Source organism: Neoarius graeffei, chromosome 24 (genome assembly GCF_027579695.1).
Source record: "Neoarius graeffei isolate fNeoGra1 chromosome 24, fNeoGra1.pri, whole genome shotgun sequence".
NCBI lineage: Eukaryota > Metazoa > Chordata > Actinopteri > Siluriformes > Ariidae > Neoarius > Neoarius graeffei.
Window position 1 is genome coordinate 35893578 of NC_083592.1, and position 26165 is coordinate 35919742.

The window sequence follows — 26165 nt, forward strand, 5'->3', positions numbered from 1 at the left end:
CATATGAAGTAATAGCACATAAGCATATGGATGATCTGAGAAATACTGATAATGTGGTCTTCAAAACAATGTCATACCTGCAATATCATATGTTTCTCCAATAACTGTGTATCCTAGCTCCATGTCCAGTCTTGGTCTCTGTGATCCATTTGGTGCCTCTGGATTAGAGGCTGAGATCTCAACCAGTATGGCGTCATTAGAAATATCTTTTGAAGAAGCTGAACGTACTTGAAATCCATCAGCTGATGATGTGGGGTTGTCTGTACTCTGCAGAATTCCAGTTTCAATTTCCTCAGTTTGAGTAACTGTCTCTTGTACCTCGGACACATTTTCCTCATCTACAGATCCAGTGATTGAATCATAAGACTGTAGCATTGGTGATGCTGGTGATGTCTCGTCAGATGATGGTATAACAGTTGTTACCTCTTTGTTGATGGTTTCAGAAGTAAAATGCTCCACAGGCGACACAGTGAATAACCTCTGAAAAGTATTTTTGTCTGAAATGCCTGGCCATTCAGTGCTGTCAATGGATGCCTTACTCTCATATACATGAGTGCTTTCAAGGGGTGTCTCACTCTCAGGCTTTGAGAGAGTCTCAGAATCAATCAAATCTGGTTTGCGTTCTAATAAAGAAGGTTCAGATGTGGCATCACTATCCAGTGTCACATCAGGGTCTGGCTTCATTATTGGTATCTCTTGAGTCGACTGCATACCTTGCTTTGTGGTTTGGGTATACTGAGTATACTTGCTAATTTCTGATGGAGACATAGATACCATGGGAATAGATGTTGTTGTTGACAAATCTTCTGCTGCTGAGGTGCCTTCAGTAGGCTGGGATGTTAGTGTCATTTCCAACACTGCTTCTGGGTGGAATGATGTGAGTATTGGGGGTGCGTAGGTTGTACTATCAGTTTCTTTAGATAGTGATACCAATGCATCTGAAGGAGTAGTGGAAAAAACTCTGTGATCTGTTGACACTTTAAAAGAGGCAGCTGTTGACTCATCAGTGAAGAGTTCAGAAATCACATCACGTGAGCTTTCCTCTGAAAATAATGGGCTTGATGTCTTTCCTCTGGTTGAATCATATAATGCCATCTCTGAACTTTTTGGTAGTGTCTCTGTTGTCACCTTATTGTTTGCATCAACTCGTTCTTTCTGCACTATTTCCGTTACCTCATATTTGGTGGTTGGTTGTACTGTGATGTCAGATTGTGTAGTAGTTCTAACACTGGTATCACTCTCAAGCTCCATGTTCGATTGTGTGGTGGCCTCAATCTCAATTTCAGATACACCAATAGGAATCAAATCTGGTTTGCCTTCTACAAGGGGATTGGTGGTGCTCTCATAGTTCAACACCCCAACAATGTCTGAATCAAGAATAGTGCCTGGAATCTGTGTAGTCTCTGCTACTGATTCAAAAACAGATGTGCCTGCTGGCTGTACACTTTGGATAGTTGGTGATGACATTTCTGAAGAAGCCTCAGTTGAAACTTGCTCTTCTGCTGGCAGCACCTTATTAGGCTGCATAGTTTCTGAATGACTGTTGTTTTTTAAAATGTCTAAAATAGGTGCAAAGGATGACTGAAAGAACCGTACAGTACTACTGAAGAATGAGTCAGTAGGTGCTGCTGTAGCAGACCTCTCTGTAATAGAAGATGTACTACCTGTTTCTGACTCATCAACATAAGGGAACGATGATCTTGGTTCAACATGTTCTGTAGCCTGTGCCATAGCCTGTGAAACTACTGTGGTTGTTTTATGAGCAGATGTAGTCTCAATGATATCTGATCCACTCGTAAGTTCTGGTATGAGGCCTGAGCCTTCCTCTGTACCACTTCCCTGGGATGCTAAAATAGACTCTGATTCTTTATAGTTGGTGGTCTTCTCTGCATTATATCCAGAGGTTGCAGATACAGTTCCATGTAAAGCAGAATTAGCATCTGCTGTTAAGGTTGTGGGTGAGCTTGTATCTGTAGATATAGTGACATCTGATGTTGAAGTTTGCACTTCAGGATCTTCTACAGAGACACTATCTCCTGAGGAATTGTCAATCTCTGTGTCAAGAGACATCAAAATAGAATGTGATGTCTTGGGCATTGCTTGTGTAGCTCTAAATTCAGAATGTGATGTGGTGGAGGTCACATGTAAGATGGTTTTAGGTTGACTGGTGGTTGTATGGCTGGGTTTAGTGATGTGACTGTGCTCACTGGTAGTGTAGACAGAATCAGTGGTGGTAAATAGAGGCTGATTTGCACTGGAGGTAATATGCGAGGTGGTCTGACTCGGATGGGATTTTCCAGTGTTGTAATGCGTTGTACTATGAGTGGAATACAGGGTTGACTGAGCAGCATGCGTGGACTTGGATAAGTGTGGAGTCATCTTGGAAGGAGCCACAGTTTGAACAATAAATCTTTCATCAAGAATATCGACAGAAAATGTTGGTTTTGTTTCTGGTTCCTCAGCTTTTTCAGAGCTGCTTAAATCTACAACTTTAGCCGTTGGCCCTTCCAAGGTTGATTGAGTAGACAGGTGTAAATCTGAGGATGGTAACACAGGACTGTCTACCCCAGAACCTTCTGGTTCCTCTGTCAGTATGCTCGAGGATCGAGGTGTCATGGTGATAGCTGTTATACCAGCTGCTTCCTCTGTGATGATTGTGGAGGCAAAATGTGATGAGGGTTCCAACACTGAAACAGTATCTGCATCAATGATCGTATCATTTTTGGTAATAAATTCTGTTTTGGTGCTTTGGTCTCTCATGCTGTCTGTAACTGTTGAGAAAAATTCATCTTCATCTTTTATCTCTTCTGTGAATATGATAACAGGACTTGTAATTGATTTGGTATCATGGATCCTTGTGGTAATTTTGCTAGATCTGATCTCACTACTAGAGGGGACAACTGTTGTAACTTCTTTATCTGTACCATCTTGGTATATGACAGAGGGAATTGGAGTAGTCACATCTGTGTTTGTCACCACTGACCCAGGTGAGGTTTGGACACTAACATCATCCACAAGTGTAGTATATGAACTCTCTGTAGGCAAACTAGTGGTTAGGGAATCTTGTGTAGAAATTTCTAAATTGTTTTCTGTATTCTGAGTTTCAGTAAACTTTGTTGAACTGTCAGACAACTGAACTTTTGATGTGGCACTTTCCATAGTTGCTTCTACAGGGACACTTGTAGATTTTTGCAATTCACTAGTGGTAGTAACTAATATTTCATCCCCAGAACCTCCATCCTCTGTAAAAGGTTTTAGTGTCCCTTTGTCAACATCTGTTTTTGAGACTACAGAATCAATGTGAAAATGCCTTGATGTCAGATGGATTGAATCTGTTCCTAGAGTCACTGGCACATTTGTTACAGTTGACTGTTTGCCCAAACCATCTTCATTTGTTAAGCGAACTGAATCTGTGAAAGTTGAAGTGAAAACAACCGATGGCAGGTCTTTGATAGTTGTGTGTATTGATGCTTTTGTTTTTTCTGTTGTTATATCCATTGATGAAGCTTGTGAAGGATCATGAGACTCAATAAAAGCACCAGAACTATCATCTTCAGTGCTTCCATTTTCAGATACAGTATCCTCCATATCACCACTACCAGTATCCAAAGGTACAGCCATAGTCTCTGTTTCTATTGGGCTAGACATTGTTGAAGTAGTTTCAGATTTGAACAATGCATACTTAGTGGATGTCTCAACACTTAGGTGATCTAGTGTGGTCTTATTCTCACTGGTTTCAGCCTCATCTGTTTTCATAGAAAAGATTGTATTTATTTCAGTTGTTGGCATTTCTGATCCTTCAACCTGGTCCAAGTCTTGATTATCTACTGTCCCCTCATATTTGATCCCTGGAAATGATGTCATTGTTACATGTTCCATTGTCGGACCGACAGAAAGTGAAGATGACTCAACAACAGTGGCTATTAGATCACCAGAACCATCATCATCAGTTCCTTCAGTTTCAATAGTAGTGTCATCTGTGTCACCACTACCAGACTCCGAAGAAGAAGGCATTGAACCTGTTTGTGCTGGGCTTGAAGGACTTTGAGAAGTAGATAGTGATGTTAACTTTGTGGAAGGTGTAGCTGTTTCAACATCTGTGTAATCTAATGTGCTCTTTGGGTAACTAATTTCTGCCTCATCTGTTCTCACAGAATATTCTTTACTTGCTTCAGTTGTTTCTGACATATTGTCAGCAGATCCTTCAACTATGGAAGACTCTTGATCTGTGCTTGAGACCCTGAATTCTTCCACGTCAATAGCAGTTGATGCTAAATATGTGTCATTATGCGTACTCTCTAAGTGAGATACATGCAATGTACTTGATGGAAAGTGGTCAGCAGTTGCAGATGAACTGCTAGTAGTGGTGAATCTCTCACTAACACCAGATGTTGCAATAGAAGTTGGTGAGGTGGCAGATACATTGTTAAGGATGTCTTCATTCTGGTCTGTAGAACCATCACCAACTGTAAAGGCAAGGATTGTATCCGTCACTGTTGAGTGGGCGAAATCCAATGATCCCTCCACAACACTGGGGTGTACTGGCAACTCTGTTCCCATAACTGCTTCTGATTTTGTTGTTAATACATCCTTTGCAGATGGAACTTGTGAAGGATGAGTGAACTCAACAAGTGTATTAAATAAATCACCAGAAACACCATCATCAAACTCTCCACTTTCTTCACCAGAACCCTCTGCCTGTGGTATTTCTTGGGTTGGAGCTGAAGTGATATATAACTCTTTAAAAACTGTATTTGAGATTTGAACCCCTGAGGTTTCTACATACCTAGTATTGAAAGGCGACTCTGTTTTGTTATTACTAGTTCCAACCAATGTGTCAGTTATGTTTTGGTTGAATTCAGCAGTCTCTGGTGTTGTTCCTATCTCTCTTGAGCTGGACTCTGTTGAGATTGATTGTGTATGGTCAACTGTAAAAATTCTTGTGGTAGTAGTAGAAATACTTTCTTTTGCTTTGCTCTGTGTTGTTGTTCTTGTTGTCATGTCCTGGTCATCTGTGCCTCTACTGTGCACTTGCATATAAGGGATTGTACTCAACTTATCGGTAATGCTCTCACCAGAAAAGTCATCCTCTGGTGCAGAATGTAATAAAATTGAGGTGGCATCAGTACTTTGTATGGTTGATGATGGCTTTTCAGGCTCTGCTCCCTTTGTGTGATGTGTTTCCACTTTTACTGCTGTTTTATCTGTCAAGGGTAATGCAGGAATTAGTGTGGCTGTATGATTTGTAATCATCGTAGTTGCTGCTATAGTAGTTTCTTGCTCTTGGGTAAGTTCATGTGTAGAGGGGACTGTAGCTGGAATACTGTATGCAATGGCTGAGCTCTCTGATGTCCTCTCCAATAATGTGCCCTCTGAGTGAGGTAACAGTGTACCATCCCACACTGGTATTGCAGACGTGAAATCATCTCTGTTAGTAGTTGTAGTGCTTGTGGTGAATGTATCAGTTAGTTGATTACCTGACCCTTCTGTCTCTGGGAAGAGCAATAGTGACTCTGATTTTGTACTTGGCAAACCTGGGCTTATGGACTCAACACTAAATTTATCAGTTGTTTTCTTTTCTGAGTTATCTGTTGAGAAGACCATTTCAGAGGCATCAATAATAGGTACTTCAGATGACTCTGATGGCACTGTTGTTGCTATCATCCTTCCTGCTGGGCTGTCAGGACTCGGGTCACCTGCGTCTTCCTCTGACATCACACTTGGAACTGTGGTAGTGAAGGGTTCTTGTATGACTTCTTCAGAAATACTGCTTAACTGCACTGGTTCTGCTGTTGACTCCATAGCAACGTAGCTACTTGAAAAGGCTGAGGGAGAAACAGTAGCCTGATTTGCTTCCATTCCCTCTGAAACAGTGTTCACTTTTATTGTTGTATCAACTCTCTGAACTGTATAAACAGCTGTCATGGTAATATTTTGTTCAGAACGGGTTGTATTATGTAATGGAAAAGCTGTTGGAAATTCTGTGGCCGACATTACATGCGATTGATCTCCTGAGCCATCAGCTTCAGAAAATGGAAAGGTTTCAGAATGTGTATCTGATGACACATCTTCACTTGTTTTCTCCATTGTAGACACAGTGATTTTAGCTGATGTCTCATCTAAACCTTCTCCTTGTGAGAAATTGATAATATTAACTTCTGATGGTTTTGCTAATATTGTGTCTTCTGTTTGGAGCCCCACAGTTTCTGGCATTGGTGGTTTGTGTGGTGTCATGGCATCAAAATCATTTGTTACAGTACGTTGTAATAATGTAGGCTTTGTAAAAATGTAATCATGAGTTTCACCACCTGATCCTTCTACTTCAGCTGTAAATAAGGATTTTGTTGAAGTAACGCTTTCTATATCTGATGAAGATGTAATCATAATTGTGCTTTTTGAAATAGCTTGCTTTTCTGTGGTGTCAGGTGTGGACGTATGTTCTGTCTGATCTGTTGCAGACACAGGTGTCTCTGTAGTAAAAACATACTCTTTTATTCCCAACTCTGTTGTCCGGTAGTTTGAGGCTGAGTAGGTAATATGTGTGGTGTCAGTAAGAGAGGGCACTAATGGTTTATTTTCATTTGTTGCAACCATTATATGGTCTAATTTGTCAGTTTCTGTTCCCTGCAAAGTTGCACTTTGGTGTGTCACTTGTACTGCTTGAAAAGTAGCCGTTTCCTGCCCAGACCCTTCTTCAGTAGGAAAAGAAATCTCCTCAATAGTATCTATTGGCTTAGAAGGTACAACAGCTGAGATAGTTGTTGCAGATGCGTTTGTTGGGACCACAGATGACTGATGTGGTTTTGGTGAGAAGCTTCTTTCAACTATGGTCCCAGATGGAGCTTTAGGTATGAAGAGCCCCTCCTCCATGAGAGTCTTATCTTCAGGATCTGGCATTACAGATGATGGAGGAGTGGACTCTACAGTTATTTGTTCTTTGTCATAAACATATTTTGGCTCCACTGTGCTGAGAAAAATGGGCATTGGAGCAGTTACATCCAGACTTGACTCAGGTGGCCCATCTTGTGTTTCACCAGTGCCTACCAGCAAGTAATCAAAACTGGATAATGTCTCTATTTTTTCTTCTGTTTGTGTTAGGTTTTGAGAGGACACACTCTCAAACACATCTCCTCTTGCCTCCTTCTCAACATCAGACTTCTCAGGCTCAATGGTCACCTCATATTTGCCATTTATAAAACTAAGTGTTGGTCTGCTGGTGGCTACAGGAGAGGAGAAGTCAAAAGTAGACTCTTCACTATCCCAGACAGGCTTACCATCCACAGGGGAGGGAGTGTGCTCATTAGGAACTGCAGGAATAATAGGAATCCAGTCCAGTTGAACTATAGAAAAAAATTATATATTAAATATATCACCTGCTTACAGTCTTTTAAATTATTGTATTATAAACCAGCTAATGAATAGTCAACACTGAATATAGGAACAGATACAATGAGTCAACACAACTTTTTGAGGGCTCAGGTAAAGTAGGTCAGTCACTTACAATAATGTTCTTTTTGCTTTCTCAGCCATTACCTATGTAATGGTGACACATTTCATGACTTAATCAGCAAAGAAATTAACATCATTCTCATGAATTATGTGTCTGTCTTGGCGATCCAGATGCAGTACTGACATATGCTCAGTACTGACATATGCTCCTTACTTAAGGAATAGCAAAGACATTTCTGATCATCGTTAACATAGAAAGCATCAGGCTACTGACTAGAAGGTTGTGAGTTAAAATTCCAGCATTGCCAATTCTGCCATAGTCAGTTCCTTGAGCAAGACTTTGCCTGTTATCCATCATCTGCTCAGTTGTATCCTGTCTTGGGTATCTCACTTGTCAGGTGTAGGTCCTGTCTCAGGTTTAAGTCACTTTGTATAAAGTGAAATGAGCAATATATAAAATTCTTAGGGGTGATTAAAACCAGAGCAGAGCTTACAGATCTAGACATATTTCAGAGTTCTCCCTTCTCAGCCTCCAGAAGCTGAGCAGCATTGATGACTCTGTTGCCATACTATGTGTCTGGTAATTAATGTCACATAAAACAGCCTGGGTCGTGGTCATAACTGTAAGTGTTTTGTTGCAGTTGAAATCAGACACAAATGCGCCTTTGTGCTCAAATTATTACATCAGTAACACAAGTACTGTTGAGGCAACAGTCCAGTCAACACTTATGACCTTAATTCATTAGCTACTGTACATCTTGTGTTTGGTAAAATCTACATGATTCTTACTGAAAAATATTATTACAGGTATATTGGCCAAAGATATTTTGTTCAGCATCAACTGATATGAAATCAGCAACATAAATAATATAAAGAGTATTTTCAGTGTAATTGGCACAAACTCATTCTTTACCATAACATTAAAATGGATATAAATGTTTAATAAAATGATGTGCAGGGTGTGACAACATTTTCCATTCCATTCGCTAACTGATTGCGATGTCATGGGCACATCCAGTCACGGCCAACATAACGCATTACATGTGTTTTCTTCCAAGTTCCCTGTTCAGCTGTCTCTAAAGAGAGGGGCGACTTTACTCTGGTGGTGACATCAGCCTTGTTGTGGCAGCCAGTCTTTACTGTGCTAATAAGCATCTGTGCTTATTCAGGTAGTGTGCCAATAATTTTTTTTTTTACCTGCCAAGGCTCCAGAAACAAGAGAGGGAGCGAAACCAGAGAGAACCTGTTGTGTGCTGTCTCTTCCACTCTTGGTCAAAATGAGCTGTGCAAATGCTGGCAACTAACACCTGGTAGCTAGAGGTGTCAGGTCTACGGATAAAACTAATAGCTAGATAAGTTTCAAACCTGTCTAAAAGCCTCTCAGTAACCTAGGGATGTTTAACATGGCCATAAGGTCAAATTCTAGGATTGAACAAAGTATAGCGCAGTTGCCTTGTTTGGAAACTTTAGACAACTGTCTCACAATTGTATGTGAATGGGGAAAAAAAACAAAACTGTCCATTTTTTAAAGTTTTTTTTTTCTACAAATGTTAACCACACTGAAAAAATCTGCACAGACTTGAAATTTTTTTTTTTTTTTAAATACAGAATTGTAGTCATTCATCAGAGAATATATGGAAAGCTATTTACTGTATATTAAAGAATTTTGTACATGGAAACATATGGAAGCTATTTATTTGGAAACATATAGGTCATATAAGATACAACTCATTACTGACAAATCAAGTTTATACACTAACCAAAAAAGGATAAGCTCATACCAGTCTTTAAAATCAACCCAAGCCAACCAAAACAATGGCAGGATTTTAAAGTAGCTGAAAGTGGTTTCATACTAAGTGTGAACAGATGAGTGTCATGTCTAAAGTGCACTTTGATTAATTTCAGAATATCCAGAACAAAGCACATTTACAAAATGTTCCTGTGGAGAGACCTCATCAACTCCTCACATAAAATCCAACGAGGCCTCATTAAATGAGGTCTTTAGCATGGTAGTGAATTTTAAATGCTTGCTTTCGCTTTCCCAGTCCTCACTACAGGGTTGATAAGGAAATTGCTTGCCTTCCCATATTTCCCATATATATATATTTTTTTAATTTGCTAATAGGGTAGTCACACTAGAGGCGGAATGAGCTGGAATGCCGTCGGAATGAAAATTCTTCATATATTCCGAGATATTCTAAGTGCATCCTAAAAATTCTGACTGCATTCTGAGTGCATTCCAAACATTCGGGCCCATTCTTGTGGCCAGCCCGAATGTTTTGCTCATGTTCAAAACATTTGAAGAGCATTCGAAGAGGAGAAATATCGAACAGCATTTGAAGTGTATTCTAACTGCATTCTGACTGCATTCTAAATATTCTTACGGCATTCCAACAGCATTCAAAACATTCTGATCGCATTCGAGGGAAAAATCAAAATGGCAAGCCACTTCAAATCCTGCCAGAATGTCCCGAATGTGCCTCGAATGAGCCAGAATGCCATCGGAATGAAAATTCTTCATATATTCCGCGATATTCAAAATACAGTCTAAGTATTCAAGTTGCATTCTCTTTGAATTCTTAGACGTCCGAAACATATTCGGCGGCTATTCCGGGAGCATTCTGACTGCATTTGAGGTGAATTCGTACAGCATTCAAGGCACCTTCCGACCAGACTTCAGGTGGTATTCGGGCAGCAATCGAACTGCACTTGTACGGCATTCGAACTGCATTCTTAATATTCTTACTGCATTCTAACAGCATTCTAGGTATTCCTACTGTGTTCCAACTATATTTGAACTGCATTCGAAAGCTAATACACCCGGAATGTGCAAGAATCATTCGAGGCGGGTTCGAAGCGCATTCTAAGGCTACGTTTACACTAGACCGTATCTGTCTCGTTTTCTTCGCGGATACACTGTCCGTTTACATTAAACCGCCTGGAAACGCCTGGAAACGGGAATCCACCAGCGTCCACGTATTCAATCCAGATCGTGTCAGCTCTGGTGCTGTGTAAACATTCAAAATACGCGGATACGCTGTGCTGAGCTATAGCTGGCGTCTCATTGGACAACGTCACTGTGACATCCACCTTCCTGATTCGCTGGCGTTGGTCATGTGACGCGACTGCTGAAAAACGGCGCGGACTTCCGCCTTGTATCACCTTTCATTAAAGAGTATAAAAGTATGAAAATACTGCAAATACTGATGCAAATACTGCCCATTGTGTAGTTATGATTGTCTTTAGGCTTGCCATCCTTCCACTTGCAAGTAGTAAGTGATATGCGCTGGGATCACACACACAGCGGCTCAGTCCCGAATCGTGGCTTGTGCACTTCACTCGCGCGCTCTGTGAGCTGCGCAGGGCCGGAGTGCGCACCCTCCAGAGGGCACTCGCTGTTCAGGGCGGAGTGATTTGGAGCGCAGGATGCCTGCAGAGCCGAGCGTATCCGCGTATTGGCGTTGTTGTGTGCACGGCTAATGGTTTTAGTGTAAACGCGAATCGTTTTAAGAACGTTAATCTGATGATCCGCTGATTCGACGTAATGTAAACGTAGCCTAAGTATTCAAACGGCATTCTTACAAAGCTGTAAGAATGTTGGTCAGTTTGAAATTCCCACCCGAATGTGGCACGAATTTTGAAAATGTTTTCATTCCGGCTGGTTCTGCTTGATTCCTGCTAATTCCGAATAAGTGTGACGGGGGCCTAAACGTTTGATTTAATATTGGGTCACTAATGTAATATATGTACAGTGGTGCTTGAAAGTTTCTGAACCCTTTAGAATTTTCTATATTTCTGCATAAATATGACCAAAAACATCATCAGATTTTCACATAAGTCCTAAAAGTAGATAAAGAGAACTCAGTTAAACAAATGAGACAAAAATATTATACTTGGTCATTGATTTATTGAGGAAAATTAGCCAATATTACATATCTGTGAGTGGCAAAAGTATGTGAACCTTTGCTTTCAGTATCTGGTGTGACCCCCTTGTGCAGCAATAACTGCAACTAAACATTTGCGGTAACTGTTGATCAGTCCTGCACACCGGCTTGGAGGAATTTTAGCCCATTCCTCCATACAGAACAGCTTCAACTCTGGGATGTTGGTGAGTTTCCTCACATGAACTGCTCGCTTCAGGTCCTTCCACAACATTTCGATTGGATTAAGGTCAGGACTTTGACTTGGCCATTCCAAAACATTAACTTTATTCTTCTTTAACCATTCTTTGGTAGAATGACTTCTGTGCTTAGGGTCATTGTCTTGCTGTATGATCCACCTTCTCTTGAGATTCAGTTCATGGACAGATCTCCTGACATTTTCCTTTAGAATTCACTGGTATAATTCAGAATTAATTGTTCCATCATTGATGGCAAGCCGTCCTGGCCCAGATGCAGCAAAACAGACCCAAACCATGATATTACCACCACCATGTTTCACAGATGGGATAAGGTTCTTATGCTGGAATGCAGTGTTTTCCTTTCTCCAAACATAACACTTCTCATTTAAACCAAAAAGTTCTATTTTGGTCTCATCCATCCACAAAACATTTTTCCAATAGCCTTCTGGCTTGTCCACGTGATCTTTAGCAAACTGCAGATGATCAGCGATGTTCTTTTTGGAGAGCAGTGGCGTTCTCCTTGCAACCCTGCCACGCACACCATTGTTGTTCAGTGTTCTCCTGATGGTGGACTCATGAACATTAACATTAGCCAATGTGAGAGAGGCCTTCAGTTGCTTAAAAGTTACCCTGGGGTCCTTTGTGACCTCGCCAACTATTACACGCCTTGCTCTTGGAGTGATCTTTGTTGGTCGACCACTCCTGGGGAGGGTAACAATGGTCTTGAATTCCCTCTATTTGTACACAATCTGTTTGACTGTGGATTGGTGGAGTCCAAACTCTTTAGAGATGGTTTTGTAACCTTTTCCAGCCTGATGAGCATCAACAACGCTTTTTCTGAGGTCCTCAGAAATCTCCTTTGTTTGTGCCATGATACACTTCCACAAACGTGTTGTGAAGATCAGACTTTGATAGGTTCCTGTTCTTTAAATAAAACAGGGTGCCCACTCACACCTGATTGTCATCCCATTGATTGAAAACACCTGACTCTAATTTCACCTTCAAATTAACTGCTAATCCTAGAGGTTCACATACTTTTGCCACTCACAGATATGTAATATTGGATCATTTTCCTCAATAAATAAATGAGCAAGTATAATATTTTTGTCTCATTTGTTTAACTGGGTTCTCTTTATCTACATTTAGGACTTGTGTGAAAATCTGATGATATTTTAGGTCATATTTATGCAGAAATATAGAAAATTCTAAAGGGTTCACAAACTTTCAAGCACCACTGTATGTGCATAGTCCAATGAAATATCATTTAAATGCAGTTATTGTGTCATATTACTGTAGTACAATAAGGTGAATTACAGAAATGTAACAATTGTTCCTTTGAATTTGATTTTATATATCTATGGGCCATATTCAGAGTTGGCATTATGAATATTTACATCAATTTTTACATGGGACAGATTGATGAATTTACAGGGTGCCGCACCTGCTTGTACTTCATTCCGCTAAGGCATTGACAGATTTTTCTTAGCAGAAACATCCAGGACAATTGCATCTAGACCAAAACATTTTCCCCTTTACTGTCAAAAGTAATACAAAAAAATACAATAACCTATAGCAAAAAATTAATTAATTAATTAGTTTTCAAAAAATTAAGTTAAAAAATGTCTCTGATAGTAAATGGATTTCTAAATGAATACAAAATAGAAATTCTAATAAGATGATATTTGAATATCCATTATATTTAAAGTCTAATATATTACATGAATAGACCTAATTGGAATTATTACAGTAATATCTACAAAACTGTTGTATTAACAATATGGCTTCAACTCTTGTTGAAACTTATAAAATAGCATTATTATTTTGTTGCCATACTGCTGCATTATATTTTTTTAGATCATACACCTACAGTTACTCATATACACAATGTAATGAGTACATGTGATTCAAAATAGAGGCCATGAAATCATAATGTGTGGGCAATGTAGGCTATATTATCATACTTTTAATTTGCTATTTCAATTGTTGAATGAATATAATAATGGCAATGTTTTGGTTAATATCATACACATTCCTGTGATAGATAGATAGATAGATAGATAGATAGATAGATAGATAGATAGATAGATAGATAGATAGATAGATAGATAGATATGTCTATGGTTTGAAGGCCACACTCCTATCATCCACTTACATCTTACTTTAAATTAATTCATAACTATATCCATAAAAAATTCAGTTCTCAAAAGCAATGCATCAGATAAAGATCCTGTTCCCTTCAATGTCTGTATCATGAAAATATAAAACTAAAACACTTCACAGATTTTAATAGAACAATTTGAATAACTTATTAATTTAAATATATTTATGTTTTTAATAAATGAATCATGTGTGACTGAGACATGCTTCTGTTTTTGGCAAACCCCACCTTATAACTCTATTTAACTCCCCCTATAATACATAACTCTTGTTCAGGTCTTTAAATAGCACTTCTGTGGTTATGTTTGAGGCCTGAATAATGATGTGAATAATTTCTGTATTAAATCCTCAGTATGTGAGTGTAAGTCAACTCCTCATTAGGTGAATCTGGCATGAAGTCCAGATCTTCAGCACCCTGGAGAGCACTGTCATAAATAATATGGACAACATTTATTTTGCCTCCTAAAGACTGAATTATTCAATCGTGACTGAATATTAATCTGATTTGTGTGATGAAAACATATGAACCACTGAATGCAAACCTCAAACTCGTTAAAGTGTGTAAAAAATGTCAGTGTTCTCACCAATAAATTAAATATTTTCATGGGTATAATAAACAAAAAATAAGAAGGCCCTTACCTGTTTTATTTGGCTCATGAACGTTAATGATGATCACTTGGACAGGTGCAATATCCGTACAATTTCTGGTGCTTTTTTCAGAAAGTGTCACCGATGGGATGTCCTCGATGTCCTCACCTTTTGTCCCACCTTCACCAAGGACTTCTGGAGTATATGAAACTGATTCTTCTCCAGTTGACATAGTTGAATCTGATTTCTCAGTCAGTATTTCACTGGGTACAGGAGTTGTTAGACTCATCGGTATGGCAACTGTGGATGATGCCGATGTGGTAACATCAGAATGAGCTGTACTGGGTTGTACTGTGTGGGTTGGGAATGTGATAGTTGCATCACTAGTACCTGGCATGGTACTAAGTCCATCTGTGGTATCTGAAACTTCACTGATTGATTGTATGGGTGGAGGTCCAGCCATAACACCAATGTCAGTAACTTTCTCATTGATGTCATAATCAGCAAACGCTGTAGATTGAATTTCTTCTGTAGGGCTCATCTCAGTCATGGTGGTAAGATGAACATTGGTGATGTTAGGCAGAATTGTGTCATCTTTTGCTCTACTAGACTGTGAAACCTCAACAGGCATGCTGATTAACTTTGTGGGTTCTACTGTCAGATCAGGAGTAGTGTGCATGAGATCAGAGGTTGTGTCTATTTTCTCCGTTTCCAGAATAGATTCCTCTGTTTTCCCCAGTGCAAACATTGACTCTGTGCTTGAAGAGGCTGGGATTAAAACATCAGACGGAATTGTACCTATTTCATCTACTTTCTCATCTTCTGATTTTTCTGATGGAGTCTCAGGGACAGCAGGACCAGCTGTTGCAGATACTAAGTGTACTCTGTAATCTTGAGTTTCCGACACATTCCTAATATCTGTGTAAGTGGTTACTGAGTCATCCATTTCTAAATCCTCTGTGATAGCTACATATTGGCTACTTGGTGACTCAGAACTTCTTGATGGGGCCATGCTGGTGGAAAACATGAAAGGAGAGTCAGTCAGGGCCTGGTTCTGAGAGTCATCTATGGTGGTCTGTGAGTAAATTAATTCCTTTGGGTCTAGGGAGGACTCAGAGAGAGCAGTCTGGGTTGTGGTTGAAGAGGCTATAGAGGGTGAGGTTGTGGTAAAACCCTCAATTGTAACATCCACCCATGTTGTCTGGTTGTGTAGAAACTCATAACCTAAAGTTAAACACAGAAACATTCTCTGATCCGCTGTAAATGTCACCCAAAAAAAAAAAAACAACATTTGTTCTTGTAGTCAATGATTACTATAAGCATTGCAATGCATTTCCACTCTACATCTCACTATGTGCCTCAGTACTAAAGACCAATGTTTAGTAAGTATAAATAGGAAAATAATCCACAACAGTGTGGGATGAAACTGAGTTAGTTACCACCCAAAGTGGATTATCTTCCGATAACAGCAAGGTCTACTGTGTGTTATTCCTTACATATCACATATTATAGTAGCTATAAACAGTAATTTCCTCACCCGCCTCTCTTCTTTCTCTCTTGATGTTAATAAAACAGCTTGTAATGTTACTGGGAAATCAGAAACCTCAAACTCCTCAGTCTTGAAGACCTTTCCATGACGGAAAACTTAGTTACAGCTGTCCAAAGGGCTGATACTAAAGACTTCCTCAATAAATAAATAAATAGCTACTGGGTGGCACGGTGGTGTAGTGGTTAGCGCTGTCGCCTCACAGCAAGAAGGTCCGGGTTCGAGCCCCGTGGCTGGCGAGGGCCTTTCTGTGCAGAGTTTGCATGTTCTCCCCGTGTCCGCGTGGGTTTCCTCCGGGTGCTCCGGTTTCCCCCACAGTCCAAAGACATGCAGGTTAGGTTAACTGGTGACTCTAAATTGACCGTAGGTGTGAATGTGAGTGTGAATGGTTGTCTGTGTCTATGTGTCAGCCCTGTGATGACCTGGTGACTTGTCCAGGGTGTACCCCGCCTTTCGCCCGTAGTCAGCTGGGATAGGCTCCAGCTTGCCTGCGACCCTGTAGAACAGGATAAAGCAGCTAGAGATAATGAGATGAGATGAGATAAATCACTACTACTACTACTGAAAGAAGGCTGTCTGTCTCTCTGTTTCCCTGTTCACCTATACAAATCGACGTGGCTGGATGCACATACTCCATACTTTGCACGTGGATTGGTGACACTCCAAAGGGGTCCAAGACAAGATTTTCCAAAACATGGGATTAGTGCTAATCCAACACACTATTCATTTCCCATAGGCTACATGCTCATGCTAACACACTGCACGCAGCCTCGGCAGGGAATCCCCTCCCCCATTCGCCTCAGAGTTTCAATTGTACGAGACCTACAGCTCTTGGGTAGACTGCCCAATTCCAAGCAGCTGTATGACCAAATCCTAGGACCAACGCAGCCCCTGTGAAGAGCACCATTCAGAGGAAATCAGGTTCACAGGCAATAACTACTAGTGTTAAATGTCTTTACAGGTGTGTAAGGCACGCCAAGACACGTCCAACGAGCCCACCCCAGACCCTAGCTATACTGCAACATCCATCCATCCATTATCTGTAGCCACTTATCCTGTACAGGGTCGCAGACAAGCTGGAGCCTATCCCAGCTGACTATGGGCGAGAGGCGGGGTACACCCTGTACAAGTCACCAGGTTATCGCAGGGCTAACACATACACACTCACATTCACACCTACAGTCAATTTAAAGCCACCAGTTAACTTAACTTGCATGTCTTTGGACTGTGGGGGAGACACGGGGAGAACATGCAAACTCCACACAGAGAGGTCCTCGTCAGCCGCTGGGCTCAAACCCAGGACCCGTGAGGCGAAAGTGCTAACCACTACACCACCATGCCGCCATATTGCAACACTGCATTATATATTTTCTTCTTTATGAAATATCAATACATTTGCCTCAGTCCTTTTATTATTAGGCTTAGGTTATGTAGAATATTCACCATTTAAGTCTCTTTGAATAAGTTATGACAGAAATGATAACATTTCTGAATGAGTACAATTATTATAAACCTGTGATTTGCTACTGGTGTGAGATTTATATTTAAATTTAACATCTTCTGACCAGTCAGACTCAAGAATCCAACAGTACTGTGGTATAAAGCCTCCTACTGAACAAAAGACTGCAGTTCTATAACACATTATCAGCTAAAATGGTGGTTGGATGTATGCATTTGGACCTTCTGTAATATTTAGCTCAACACTTCAGTGAAACAAAGGGAATTTTTATGGAATAGAATATTTAAAATTCTTTCCACAAAAGGTCATCTTTAACACCTGCTTATATTTATTGCAGTGGGGAATTATATATTTCTTTGTTATTACCATCCTGTCCTCCAAGAACTCCATTTCCCAGAATTCTATCCTGGTTACCATGCCTTCTTTTGTCCAACCCACTTAATTTCATCAGCTTACTCACCTGCATCTCATTTACTAATCACCTCTTCAGCCTGAAATACCTCCCTGTTTCATGAACTCATTTTTCCGGACATGTTAAATAAAGCCTTTTTTTTAACCTGTGTGTCTATATTTAACCTGATATATATCTCTGCTGTCTTGTCCAAGTTTGACAAATCATTAATTTATTTTTTGGGAAAAAAAAAACACACACACACACATACTTGTGTGTGTGTGTGTGTGTATATATATATATATATATATATATATATATATATATAAAACAGCAAAGATGGTGGTGTAGTGGTTAGTGCTGTCGCCTCACAGCAAGAAGGTCCGGGTTCGAGCCCCGTGGCCAGCGAGGGCCTTTCTGTGCGGAGTTTGCGTTTTCTCCGCGTGGGTGGGTGTGCTCTGGTTTCCCCCACAGTCCAGACATGTAAGTTAGGTTAACTGGTGACTCTAAATTGACTGTAGGTGTGAGTGTGAATGGTTGTCTGTGTCTATGTGTCAGCCCTGTGATGACCTGGCGACTTGTCCAGGGTGTACCCTGCCTTTCGCCCGTAGTCAGCTGGGATAGGCTCCAGCTTGCCTGCGACCCTGTAGAAGGATAAAGCGGCTAGAGATAATGAGATGATATATAAAACAGCAAAGATGGTGGTGTAGTGGTTAGTGCTGTCGCCTCACAGCAAGAAGGTCCGGGTTCGAGCCCCGTGGCCAGCGAGGGCCTTTCTGTGCGGAGTTTGCGTTTTCTCCACGTGGGTGGGTGTGCTCCGGTTTCCCCCACAGTCCAAAGACATGCAGGTTAGGTTAACTGGTGACTCTAAATTGACTGTAGGTGTGAGTGTGAATGGTTGTCTGTGTCTATGTGTCAGCCCTGTGATGACCTGGTGACTTGTCCAGGGTGTACCCCGCCTTTCGCCCGTAGTCAGCTGGGATAGGCTCCAGCTTGCCTGCGACCCTGTAGAAGGATAAAGCGGCTAGAGATAATGAGATGAGATATATATATATATAAAATTCAATCTGACTAACAGCAAAGACGGTGGCATGGTGGTGTAGTGGTTAGAACCATCGCCTCACAGTAAGGTGGTTCTGGGTTTGAGTCCAGTAGCTGACAGGGGGCCTTCCTGTGTGGAGTTTGCATGTTCTCCCTGTGTCTGTGTGGGTTTCCTCTGGGCGCTCTGGTTTCCCCCACAGTCCAAAGACGTGGTTAGGTTAACTGGCTACTCTAAATTGTCCGTAGCCATGTGTGTGTGTGTGTGTGTGTGAGAGAGAGAGAGATTAGTTGAAAGGAGCAAACCTCTATAATAATCCAGTAGAAGGCAACGGGAAGCCACTACTGTAATGTTCCCTAGAAATTATGATGGCTGAAGCCGTCAGAGCAGACCTGCTATCAGGAAGAATGCTAAAAGAAGAAACGGCAAAGAAAACTGAGTTCTATAATGCCTCAGCTATAACTTATTAGGGTTCTCATGGACTCTGTATGCTCTGTTTTTTTGCATGTGTAGTTTGCTGTTTTTGTTTGGGTGCACATAACGTTTCCAATTTTTTTTTTCATGGATGCTATTATTATCCATAACAAATGGAACAAAGTCAGGTCTGGAAACTGCAGGCCAATTCACACCAAAAGCTTTTATGTGTCTGTTAGTCGCTCATAAGCTTCTATTTTATCCAGTGTTTAAATCCATACCAGCTGAGAGGCATGTAGCCGTAAAACATTTTCTCATTGTTCTACTGTGTCTTTCTAGGCATCTGTTATTAAAACAACCACTTTATAGTTTATCGAGATCGTTCTTAATTGGATTTGTACTTCAGACAATGTGTCTCTCCTGGGCTCTGTTCCACTTTCATTTTTTCTCTCACATGATGGTTTATGCTTACACCCACTCTCAAAAGATTATCTCTAAGTAGAGCCCTGCACTCCCGCGGGAGTCCCGCGGGACCCGACGCAAAGCAGTGCGGCACGGGACAAATTTTGAAAGCTCATTGCGGGCGTGGGCGGGAGGGGGAGTGCACAATGCGGGCGCAGGCGGGAGAGGTGATAAGCTGCAGTCCCGCTAACTAAAAACGTGTTTAAAATAAAATTTATAAATTATTAATTTATGTCTATCGTATATAATTTGTGCTGGATATTTTATTTGATATTAATAAAAACATTTTAAGATGCCTAAATTTGCGGATTTGGTCTAATCTTGCATACGTTTCCGATTCCTTTCCGCTCTTCCGTGTTTGAGATCTCCGATCATGGCAGAAGAGCAGAGCTCCTCTAGTGAAGCTCACAGTGCTTCAGAAGCAAGTGCTGCTTTAAAAAGAGGTACATTTACCATTAAAAAGTCGAGTATTAGTCCTAAGTATTAAAAAGTATTAACTAGTATTAAAAAGGACTGTGTATCGCACAGATTGAAAATTCTGTCCCGCGCAGACCTCTATCTCTAAGCATTAAAACATGCTCCTATACATATGAAATTTAAGAATATTTTCAATATTGAAGCTGTGAAGCTGAATATCACAATAACGGGCTTGGATATATGAGGGTTTAATTGCCCTGTGACATTTTGTTTTGCAGAGAAACTTGTCTTTCAATGTTTTAAACAATGCGTGTTTGCTTGTATTGCACTCTTGACATAATTTAAAGCCTACAGTGGGTACGGAAAGTATTCGGACCCCTTTAAATTTTTCACTCTTTGTTTCATTGCAGCCTCGTCTCGTCTCGTCTTCTTCCGCTTATCCAGGACCGGGTCGCGGAGGCAGCAGTCTAAGCATGGAAGCCCAAACTTCCCTTTCCCCAGACACCTCGGCCAGCTCCTCGGGAAGAACACCGAGGCGTTCCCAGGCCAGCCGAGAGACATAGTCCCTCCAGCGTGTCCTGGGTCTTCCCCGGGGCCTCCTCCCGGGGGGACATGCCTGGAACACCTCCCCAGGGAGGCGTCCAGGAGGCATCCGAAAAAGATGCCCGAGCCACCTCAGCTGGTTCCTCTCGATGTGGAGGAGCAGCGGCTCTACTCCGAGCTCCTCCCGAGTGACTGTGCTTCTCACCCTATCTCTAAGGGAGCGCCCAGCCACCCTGCGAAGGAAACTCATTTCAGCCGCTTGTATCCGCGATCTTGTTCTTTCTGTCATTACCCAAAGCTCATGACCATAGGTGAGAGTCGGAACGTAGATCGACCGGTAAATTGAGAGCTTCGCCTTTTGGCTCAGCTCCTTCTTCACCACGACGGACCGGTAAAGCGACCGCATCACTGCGGAGGCTGCACCGATCCGCCTGTCGATCTCACGCTCCATCCTTCCCTCACTCGTGAACAAGATCCCGAGATACTTAAACTCCTCCACTTGAGGCAGGACTTCTCCACCAACCTGGAGAGGGCAAGCCACCCTTTTCCGGTCGAGAACCATGGCCTCGGACTTGGAGGTGCTGATTCTCATCCCAGCCGCTTCACACTCGACTGCAAACCGCCCCAGTGCATGCTGAAGGTCCTGGTTTGAAGAAGCCAACAGGACAACATCATCCGCAAAAAGCAGAGATGAAATCCTGTGGTTCCCAAACAGGATTCCTTCCGGCCCCTGGCTGCGCCTAGAAATTCTGTCCATAAAAATTATGAACAGAACCGGTGACAAAGGGCAGCCCTGACGGAGTCCAACATGCACTGGGAACAGGTCTGACTTACTGCCGGCAATGCGAACCAGACTCCTGCTCCGTTCGTACAGGGACCGGACAGCCCTTAGCAAAGAGCCCCGAACCCCATACTCCCGAAGCACCCCCCACAGAATACCACGGGGGACACGGTCGAATGCCTTCTCCAGATCCACAAAGCACATGTGGACTGGTTGGGCAAACTCCCATGAACCCTCGAGCACCCTATGAAGGGTATAGAGCTGGTCCAGTGTTCCGCGACCAGGACGAAAACCGCATTGTTCCTCCTGGATCCGAGGTTCGACTATCGGTCGAATTCTCCTCTCCAGTACCCTGGAGTAAACTTTCCCTGGGAGGCTGAGAAGTGTGATTCCCCTATAATTGGAGCACACTCTCCGGTCCCCTTTCTTAAAAAGAGGGACCACCACCCCAGTCTGCCACTCCAGAGGCACTGTCCCCGACCGCCACGCGATGTTGCAGAGGCGTGTCAACCAAGATAGCCCCACAACATCCAGAGACTTGAGATACTCAGGGCGGATCTCATCCACCCCCGGTGCCTTGCCACCGAGGAGCTTGCAAACCACCTCAGTGACTTCGGCTTGGGTAATGGACAAGTCCACCTCTGAGTCATCAGCCTCAGTCTCCTCAGTGGAAGACATGACGGTGGGATTGAGGAGATCCTCAAAGTATTCCTTCCACCGCCCGACAATGTCCCCAGTCGAGGTCAACAGCTCCCCACCCGCACTGTAAACAGTGTTGGCAGAGTACTGCTTCCCCCTCCTGAGGCGCCGGATGGTTTGCCAGAATTTCTTCGAGGCCGACCGATAGTCCTTCTCCATGGCCTCCCCGAACTCCTCCCAGTTCCGAGTTTTTGCCTCCGCAACTGCCCGAGCTGCAGCACGCCTGGCCTGCCGATACCCGTCGGCTGCCTCAGGAGTCCCGGAGGTCAACATGGCCCGATAGGACTCCTTCTTCAGCTTGACGGCATCCCTTACTTCCGGTGTCCACCACCGGGTTCGGGGATTGCCGCCACGACAGGCACCGGAGACCTTGCGGCCACAGCTCCGAACAGCTGCGTCCACAATGGAGGTAGAGAACATGGTCCACTCAGACTCAATGTCCCCCGCCTCCCTCGGAAGCTGGGAAAAGCTCTCCCGGAGGTGGGAGTTAAAGACCTCCCCAACAGAGTGCTCGGCCAGACGTTCCCAGCAGACCCTCACCATACGTTTGGGCCTGCCAGGTCTGTCCAGCTTCCTCCTCCGCCAGCGGATCCAACTCACCACCAGGTGGTGATCAGTTGACAACTCAGCCCCTCTCTTCACCAGAGTGTCCAAGACATAGGGTCGGAGATCAGATGACACGACTACAAAGTCGATCATCGACCTCCGACCTAAGGTGTCCTGGTGCCACGTGCACTTATGGACACCCCTATGCTCGAACATGGTGTTCGTTATGGACAAACTGTGACTAGCACAGAAGTCCAATAACAAAACACCACTCGGGTTCAGATCGGGGAGGCCGTTCCTCCCAACCACGCCCCTCCAGGTGTCACTGTCATCGCCCACGTGAGCATTGAAGTCCCCCAGTAGCACAATGGAGTCCCCAGTCTGAGCACCCCTCAGTACCTCTCCCAGGGACTCCAAGAAGGCCGGATACTCTATACTGCTATTTGGCCCGTAGGCACAAACAACAGCAAGAGCCCTCTCCCCAATCCGAAGGCGCAGAGAGGCGACCCTCTCGTTCACTGGGGTAAACTCCAACACATGGCGGCTGAGCTGGGGAGCTATAAGGAAGCCCACACCAGCCCGCCGCCGCTCACCATGGGCGACTCCAGAGAAGTGGAAAGTCCAGCCCCTCTCGAGGAGCTGGGTTCCAGAGCCCAAGCTGTGCGTGGAGGTGAGCCCGACTATCTCTAGCCGGTACCTCTCAACCTCCCGCACAAGCTCAGGCTCCTTCCCCCCCAGCGAAGTGACATTCCATGTCCCAACAGCCAGCCGCTGTGTCCGGGGGTCAGGTCGTCGAGGCCCCTGCCTTCGACTGCCACCCAATCCACACTGCACCAAACCCCTACTGCTACCTCTGTGGGTGGTGAACCCACAGGAGGTCGGGCCCACGTCGCCTCTTCGGGCTGAGCCCGGCCGGGCCCCATGGGCAAAGGCCCGACCACCAAGCGCTCGCATACGAGCCCCAACCCCGGGCCTGGCTCCAGGGTGGGGCCCCGGCTGCGTCCTACCGGGCGACGTCACGGTCCTGGATTTTTTCTCCATAGGGGTTTTTTGGTGAACCATTCATTGCAGCCATTTGCTAAAATCAAAAAAGTTCATTTTATTTCTCATTAATGTACACTCAGCACCCCATCTTGACAGAAAAAAACAGAAATGTAGAAATTTTTGCAAATTTATTAAAAAAGAAAAACTGAAATATCACATGGTCATAAGTATTCAGACCCTTTGCTGTGACACTCATATTTAACTCACATGCTGTCCATTTCTTCTGATCCTCCTTGAGATGGTTCTACTCCTTCATTGGAGTCCAGCTGTGTTTAATTAAATTCATTGGACTTGATTAGGAAAGGCACACACCTGTCTATATAAGACCTTACAGCTCACAGTGCATGTCAGAGCACATGAGAATCATGAGGTTGAAGGAACTGCCCAAGGAGCTCAGAGACAGAATTGTGTCAAGGCACAGATCTGGCCAAGGTTACAAAATAATTTCTGCAGCACTCAAGGTTCCTAAGAGCACAGTGGCCTCCATAATCCTTAAATGGAAGAAGTTTGGGATGACCAGAACTCTTCCTAGACCTGGCCGTCCAGGCAAACTGAGCAATCGCGGGAGAAGAGCCTTGGTGAGAGAAGTAAAGAAGAACCCAAAGATCACTGTGGCTGAGCTCCAGAGATGCAGTAGGGAGATGGGAGAAAGTTCCACAAAGTCAACTATCACTGCAGCCCTCCACCAGTCGGGGCTTTATGGCAGAGTGGCCCGACGGAAGCCTCTCCTCAGTGCAAGACATATGAAAGCCCGCACAGAGTTTGCCAAAAAACACATGAAGGACTCCCAGACTATGAGAAATAAGATTCTCTGGTCTGATGAGGCGAAGATTGAACTTTTTGGCGTTAATTCTAAGCGGTATGTGTGGAGAAAACCAGGCACTGCTCATCACCTGCCCAATACAATCCCAACAGTGAAACATGCTGGTGGCAGCATCATGCTATGGGGGTGTTTTTCAGCTGCAGGGACAGGACGACTGGTTGCAATTGAAGGAAAGATGAATGCGGCCAAGTACAGAGATATCCTGGAAGAAAACCTCTTCCAGAGTGCTCAGGACCTCAGACTGGGCCGAAGGTTCACCTTCCAACAAGACAATGACCCTAAGCACACAGCTAAAATAACAAAGGAGTGGCTTCAGAACAACTCTGTGACCATTCTTGACTGGCCCAGCCAGAGCCCTGACCTAAACCCAATTGAGCATCTCTGGAGAGACCTGAAAATGGCTGTCCACCAACGTTCACCATCTAACCTGACGGAACTGGAGAGGATCTGCAAGGAAGAATGGCAGAGGATCCCCAAATCCAGGTGTGAAAAACTTGTTGCATCATTCCCAAGAAGACTCATGGCTGTGCTAGCTCAAAAGGGTGCTTCTACTCAATACTGAGCAAAGGGTCTGAATACTTATGACCATGTGATATTTCAATTTTTCTTTTTTAATAAATTTGCAAAAATTTCTACATTTCTGTTTTTTTTCTGTCAAGATGGGGTGCTGAGTGTACATTAATGAGAAATAAAATGAACTTTTTTGATTTTAGCAAATGGCTGCAATGAAACAAAGAGTGAAAAATTTAAAGGGGTCTGAATACTTTCCGTACCCACTGTACGGTATATGCAGTGACCCCTTTCCATTCAGCTGCACTGACAAAAACACAAAGTGAGAATCTGGAGTTTATTATGCTTTGGAAACAAACTATTAAATATAGCTCATGTACTATTTCAGAGGAGCAAAATTGCACAGTATAGCACACATCATGTATCTGGTGTACTGTATATATAGTGGGAAACTATGCCAAAGGGAAAATGCATTCTGTATGCATGACCATAGCATGTCATTCTGTCTGTTTTCATCTTTTACTTTCTATACATTTTGTCTTTAATGCCTGTATTAGCCTGATTGGGTATATTTTGCTATTGGTACAACACGTGAGAGGAGTTTGTTTAATAGTGCAACAGTACATTGATTGAAGCACACTTCTTAATAATGTATTCACCCAAACCAAAGCTCATTTGTCTCAAGCACCTCTGTGCACCTCGTTACCACATGTGGCAATGCTCATGGAAAGACCAAAAATATACAGCGCTGACATCTTATGGCAAGTTTTTGTGAGTGCACTATGATTCTAAGAATAAGATTTTTTTTTTCCTCATTAAACTAATTCAGCTTGACAGATTCGAACAAGACATACTTGGTCTCTCTATTTTTAGCTATTTTACTTTAGTTACTCTGCTGCTTAAAATGACTGACCACATTTGGCTGAAAATTAAATTAAATGAAATACAAGATCTTGTAATGTTTTCAAATAATCACTTGTATGCCTTCCCAATGTTTATGTGTATGGAAATCTCTCTGCTGTAATGGCCTATAGCCAACACTCCAGCTGTTATATATTACCATACCCTCCCCCTTTTTCTCCAGCAATATCTGATGTAAGGTGCAAGGCATTCTTTTCCTTTCCAAAAAAAAAAAAAATCCCAGACATTGGTCTGTTCCAGTCAAAGAGTATTTAAG

The 26165-nt window shown here is 42.8% G+C and overlaps 1 protein-coding gene across 1 annotated transcript in view; it reads right to left on the reverse strand.

Annotated features, from left to right (window-relative positions):
- Positions 1–26165, reverse strand: part of vcana (versican a) — a 55199-nt gene that overhangs the window by 11385 nt on the left and 17649 nt on the right. The window contains exons 7-8 of the mRNA XM_060907109.1: positions 14366–15538; positions 78–7340 (exon numbers count right to left, since the gene is read on the reverse strand). Coding sequence (XP_060763092.1) covers positions 78–7340; positions 14366–15538 — 8436 coding nt within the window. The remainder of the gene's footprint in view (positions 1–77; positions 7341–14365; positions 15539–26165) is intronic.